The 4,163-nt window shown below is 35.7% G+C and overlaps 1 protein-coding gene across 1 annotated transcript; it reads right to left on the bottom strand.

The window, feature by feature from the left end:
- Positions 1 to 304: 304 nt before the first annotated feature.
- LOC137826976 (ethylene-responsive transcription factor ERF035) lies at positions 305 to 1,511 on the bottom strand. The gene has a single exon (XM_068633146.2). It carries the CDS (start codon positions 1,448 to 1,450, stop codon positions 521 to 523), a length of 930 nt encoding a protein of 309 aa, XP_068489247.1. The 5' UTR covers positions 1,451 to 1,511; the 3' UTR covers positions 305 to 520.
- Between the last annotated feature and the right edge of the window lie 2,652 nt (positions 1,512 to 4,163).

The following is a 4,163-nucleotide window of genomic DNA, read 5'->3' as shown; positions in this document are numbered from 1 at the left end:
ATAAAGAAAAGCAAGAAAGAGTTCAGGTTGCCTTGCTTTACAGTCAACAGCATCATGAAAACTACTTCAAAATGCTGAGAACAAAATCAAAGACAGAATAATGTTCTTTTCATGCAAGATCTATTCTTCAAATTACCAGATAAGCCATACATGGTGAAGAAATTAAGGAGTCCAATATCTCCCAACTACCATTCATTTTCATAGTGAAAAGGAGAGAAAGATACTGAAATGAAATTTCAATGTGATGTATGCACAAAAAAAGAAGCTTCTTTTATTGTTTATACAGTGGCAGACATTGGTCACATTTTGTCAAATTTTTCCCTTTATATTTTAATCCATGACAAAACAAAAATAGCAATAGACAACATCAATTTACAGACTAAAAGGGTAAACTTTTTCCCTAAGTGGTATTCTAGCATCAGATTGCACTATTGCAGTAAACAGGAAGATTAAACCTCAATTTTGTAGTCTTTTTCACTTAATATTATTATTATTTTTAAAAATGGAACAATCTGTACTGCTAATAATTCTCCCACAAAAGTTGCTCTTCATGCCTGAATCCACTATCAACAGCACATAAGCGCCAAGAAGAAGAATTGGAGAAAAGTCCATTGTTTCCATCAGGGAAAAGATCTGGAAGGTCAAACAGTGTGTCATCATCTGCAGTAGAGTGAGAAGTTGAAGACCCTTGAGTATTGTCCATGGATAGAGTAAAAGATGAAGCTTGTTTTGCTTGAACTTGCTCAGCCTCAGTACTGTCCATGCGTAGAGTTGAAGATGAAGCTTGTTCTGCATGGTTTTCTTCATCTTTTTCAGCTTCACAATGCTTATCATCATCAAAGAAAGTGCTTGCTGCTTTTGCAGCTGCAGCTTGAATGTCCTTGGGAGATGTGGTGATGGGCCTTGGAAGATCTTGAGCCAAATTGGGGAAATTGAGGTAAGCTGAGTGACCCTTGATGGCTAAAGTTGCCACATCGTGTGCTCTGGCTGCCATTTCTGCTGTAGGGTATGTTCCAAGCCATATTCTTGACTTCTTTCTAGGCTCACGTATCTCAGACACCCATTTGCCCCATGCTCTCATTCTCACACCCCTGTAACTGGGGTGCTTGTTATCACTGCCATTTCTTTGTCTTTTCTTCCGTTCCTTGCTATTTGGGGTGTTTTTATTTTGAGGTCGTGTTGAATCATCTGGAGGACTTGTTTGGGAGTCTTGCTTGGTGCATGAGTTTGAGCTTGAGGTAGAAGATGTTGGTGATGCTGCTGCTGATGATGACGATGATGACGAGATGGTGTGGGTTGTTATGGAGATGGTCATGGATGTGGAGGAGGAGAAGAATGTGCCAAACAAGTTTTCCCCAGCATCACTTTCCATGTTGATATGTTTCCCAAGGAAGAAAGCGAGAGGGTGGGGTTTGATTAGAGAGGAACAGAGAATGAGTGAAGGGCACATAAAAATAGAGGTGTTTGTCTATTATGATTCCCCCAAAAGGACTTGGATTTATATAAAGAGGAAAGAAAAAGAAGAAACAAATTTAAAGAAAAGAAAAAGAAAGCGAAAGGAGGAAAAAAAAAGAAAAAGGAATATAAACCAGCATGTTGAAGTTGAATAACATGCCTTTAGGTAGTGTGATATATATTATATGATTGGGAGTACATTTTTGTTCCAGTGTCTATATACATAGTCTTCTCCTATCTCCTGTTTCACGTTTGTCCTACTGTGGAGAGCAGTTTCTACTTGGGTTCGTTTGATATGTCTTGGTTTCTGTAGCATGATATTCACATGAATTCTCCATCTCCTTCTGATTTACCACTATTCTCTATTTAGACATAATTTACATGTACCATTTTTGTCTTGGTTATGTAAAGTTGGCGTAGGAGAGAGAGAGAGATACAAAGAAAAAAGGGAAAAAAATGAAAAATGTAATGTAAGAAAACAAGAGAAAGATATAAAATGATGAGTTTATATAAAAGAAAGAAAGTGATGTGAGCGAATCATAATTATAAAATAAGTTGGTTAAAACATAAAGTGTCAATGCTTCCTTAAAATCAGAATTTTATTATATAATTAGCTTGCTGGTCTGTCTCTTCAACTTGACTCAATCATGTCCGAAACTGATATGGCATCAGATGAAAGATTTTTGCATCTTCAAATTTGTTAACTATTTTTCTCCAGTTATGATAAAGCCAGGGCCAATGGAATGTGGACTATTGTCATAATTTTGGTGGAACTTCTGTTAAGGAGGTTGAACCCATTTTTTTGTCAATTTAATCATGAAGGCTTCCCACGTTGGTTATTATAATTTGAAGGCACGGGGACAAGATCAGGAATATTCATTTATCTGTCTAATAAACTCACCTAATTATGGAGTATTTGTATTCATTGTAACTGTTCTTGAGATCTAAAGCTGACACAGTAATTTATGGTGGATGAAGTAGTAAAGGGGTTGAATCTTGAATATTTACTTCAACACAAACATGATTAACGTACTATGCGATGCATGTGCTTATCGGCTACTGTTGTGGTGCAGTTTTAATTTTTGGGCTAAAGGGTCAAAATTATGCAGCCACGTTTTTCTCCACTATAATTCCTAGTTTCACTTATTGACAAAGTAACAAAAAGAAATTGTACATAAACGAGTCCACGTGAATAGATTGAAAAAGAAAGCGAGGTATTCTCTTATTCGATTTGTTAAAGATTTTTTTTTTCGGTGAAAGATACTTGTAGATTTGTATCAATAAAAACATAGAAACTCTTTGATTAGAAAAAGTAAGAAACTCAAATGGTAAACAAAAAATAAGATTTTCTTTTGTGAAAGATATGTGTAAATTTCTATCAATAAAAAGCTAAACAAAGACATGGCATTAATTACCTTTTTCCTATGAAGATAAATTAATTCAAGTTATTAACATATACTACTTACATTAAACCAATGTTTAAAAACTATTTTCAAATTGGTTAATTTCATAATTAATTTTTTTCACAAAGAATTATATCCCTAAAATCTCATATTTGTTTACTTCACAAACCTACCCCATTTTGTTGTTTCCACCACTAGATTTAAACAAAGGCTTATTGAATTAAAATATAATAGAACCGAAAAGAACTTGTACAAGGTAATTGTAAAGTATAAAATGTAAACAAAGAAGAATTAAAATAAAACGAACACAAGTGATAGAGGATCATCTGAGGTGTGGTGGCCTTGGAGGTGCATGCTAGGTAGGAAATGAGAGTGGTGAGGCCATCTCTCTTTGGTAAGGTGAGAATTGAAGATCAATAATAGTCTAACGTTGAGAGGTTTCTAGACAAGAAGTGAAATTGGCACAATTTGGCAGCAATTCACTAAGTATATTAATCTTCTAAAATCATGAGCCAAGGCACTCCTTCAATAGCAATGGAGGCCGGTTTACATCAAGATAAAAGAGAGGGAAATTCAAACTATTCTATTTGAATTTGGCGCCTAGAATTGAAACACACGGGAGGCATGTTCAAGGATCTAGAATGTGCCATTGATTCTAGAACTTGCGCTCCAATTGGGCTAGCTTGGACCGGCCTAAGTTTAATTAGAAGTTTAGGAAACTCTAATTAAACATAGGTTGGTATTTTAGGTACCAATCTTCATTTTATCAAAATTATAAAAGAAATATTCTATGCTAATTTTGACAAGAATTTAAATGCTACTCTACACTAGAGTCTATGGCGTGTTGAGCATGTAGAGATAGGTTTCTCTGCCATCAGTGGCAGTATTCCAATCTTCTTGAAGTTTCCTAGCCATGGCTCTAGTGATTGGCCCAATTTGACATGTTGGTGGGCTTTCACTTGAGGTGGTGCTTGGGCCTCTTCCATCAACCGGGATATGAAGGAAGTGATGCTCCCACCTTACAACAACTCATGGAAACCATGAGGGCTCTCTAGAAAGCCAATGAGCAGTACAAACAAGAGCAGGAACAAATCTAACAAGAAGCTAAAGCCGAGGAAGAGAGGCTACGAGTAGAAGCTCGAGCTGAATTTAAAGGACCATTCAAAAACCGAAGCAAAGCTATTGAATAAGATAAATGACGAATTTAAAAGCAAGAAAGTAAACGGTTGAAATTAAAAGTGCTTGAAAGTAAAGACAAGAATTTAAAGGTGCTAGAATGTAAAGACAAAGAATTAAAGATTCAAG

This window comes from Phaseolus vulgaris, chromosome 8 (genome assembly GCF_051622355.1).
Source record: "Phaseolus vulgaris cultivar YP4 chromosome 8, ASM5162235v1, whole genome shotgun sequence".
In the NCBI taxonomy this organism is placed as follows: domain Eukaryota; kingdom Viridiplantae; phylum Streptophyta; class Magnoliopsida; order Fabales; family Fabaceae; genus Phaseolus; species Phaseolus vulgaris.
Note: the sequence above shows the minus strand (reverse complement) of the source record. Positions and strands in the feature narration are given on the sequence as shown.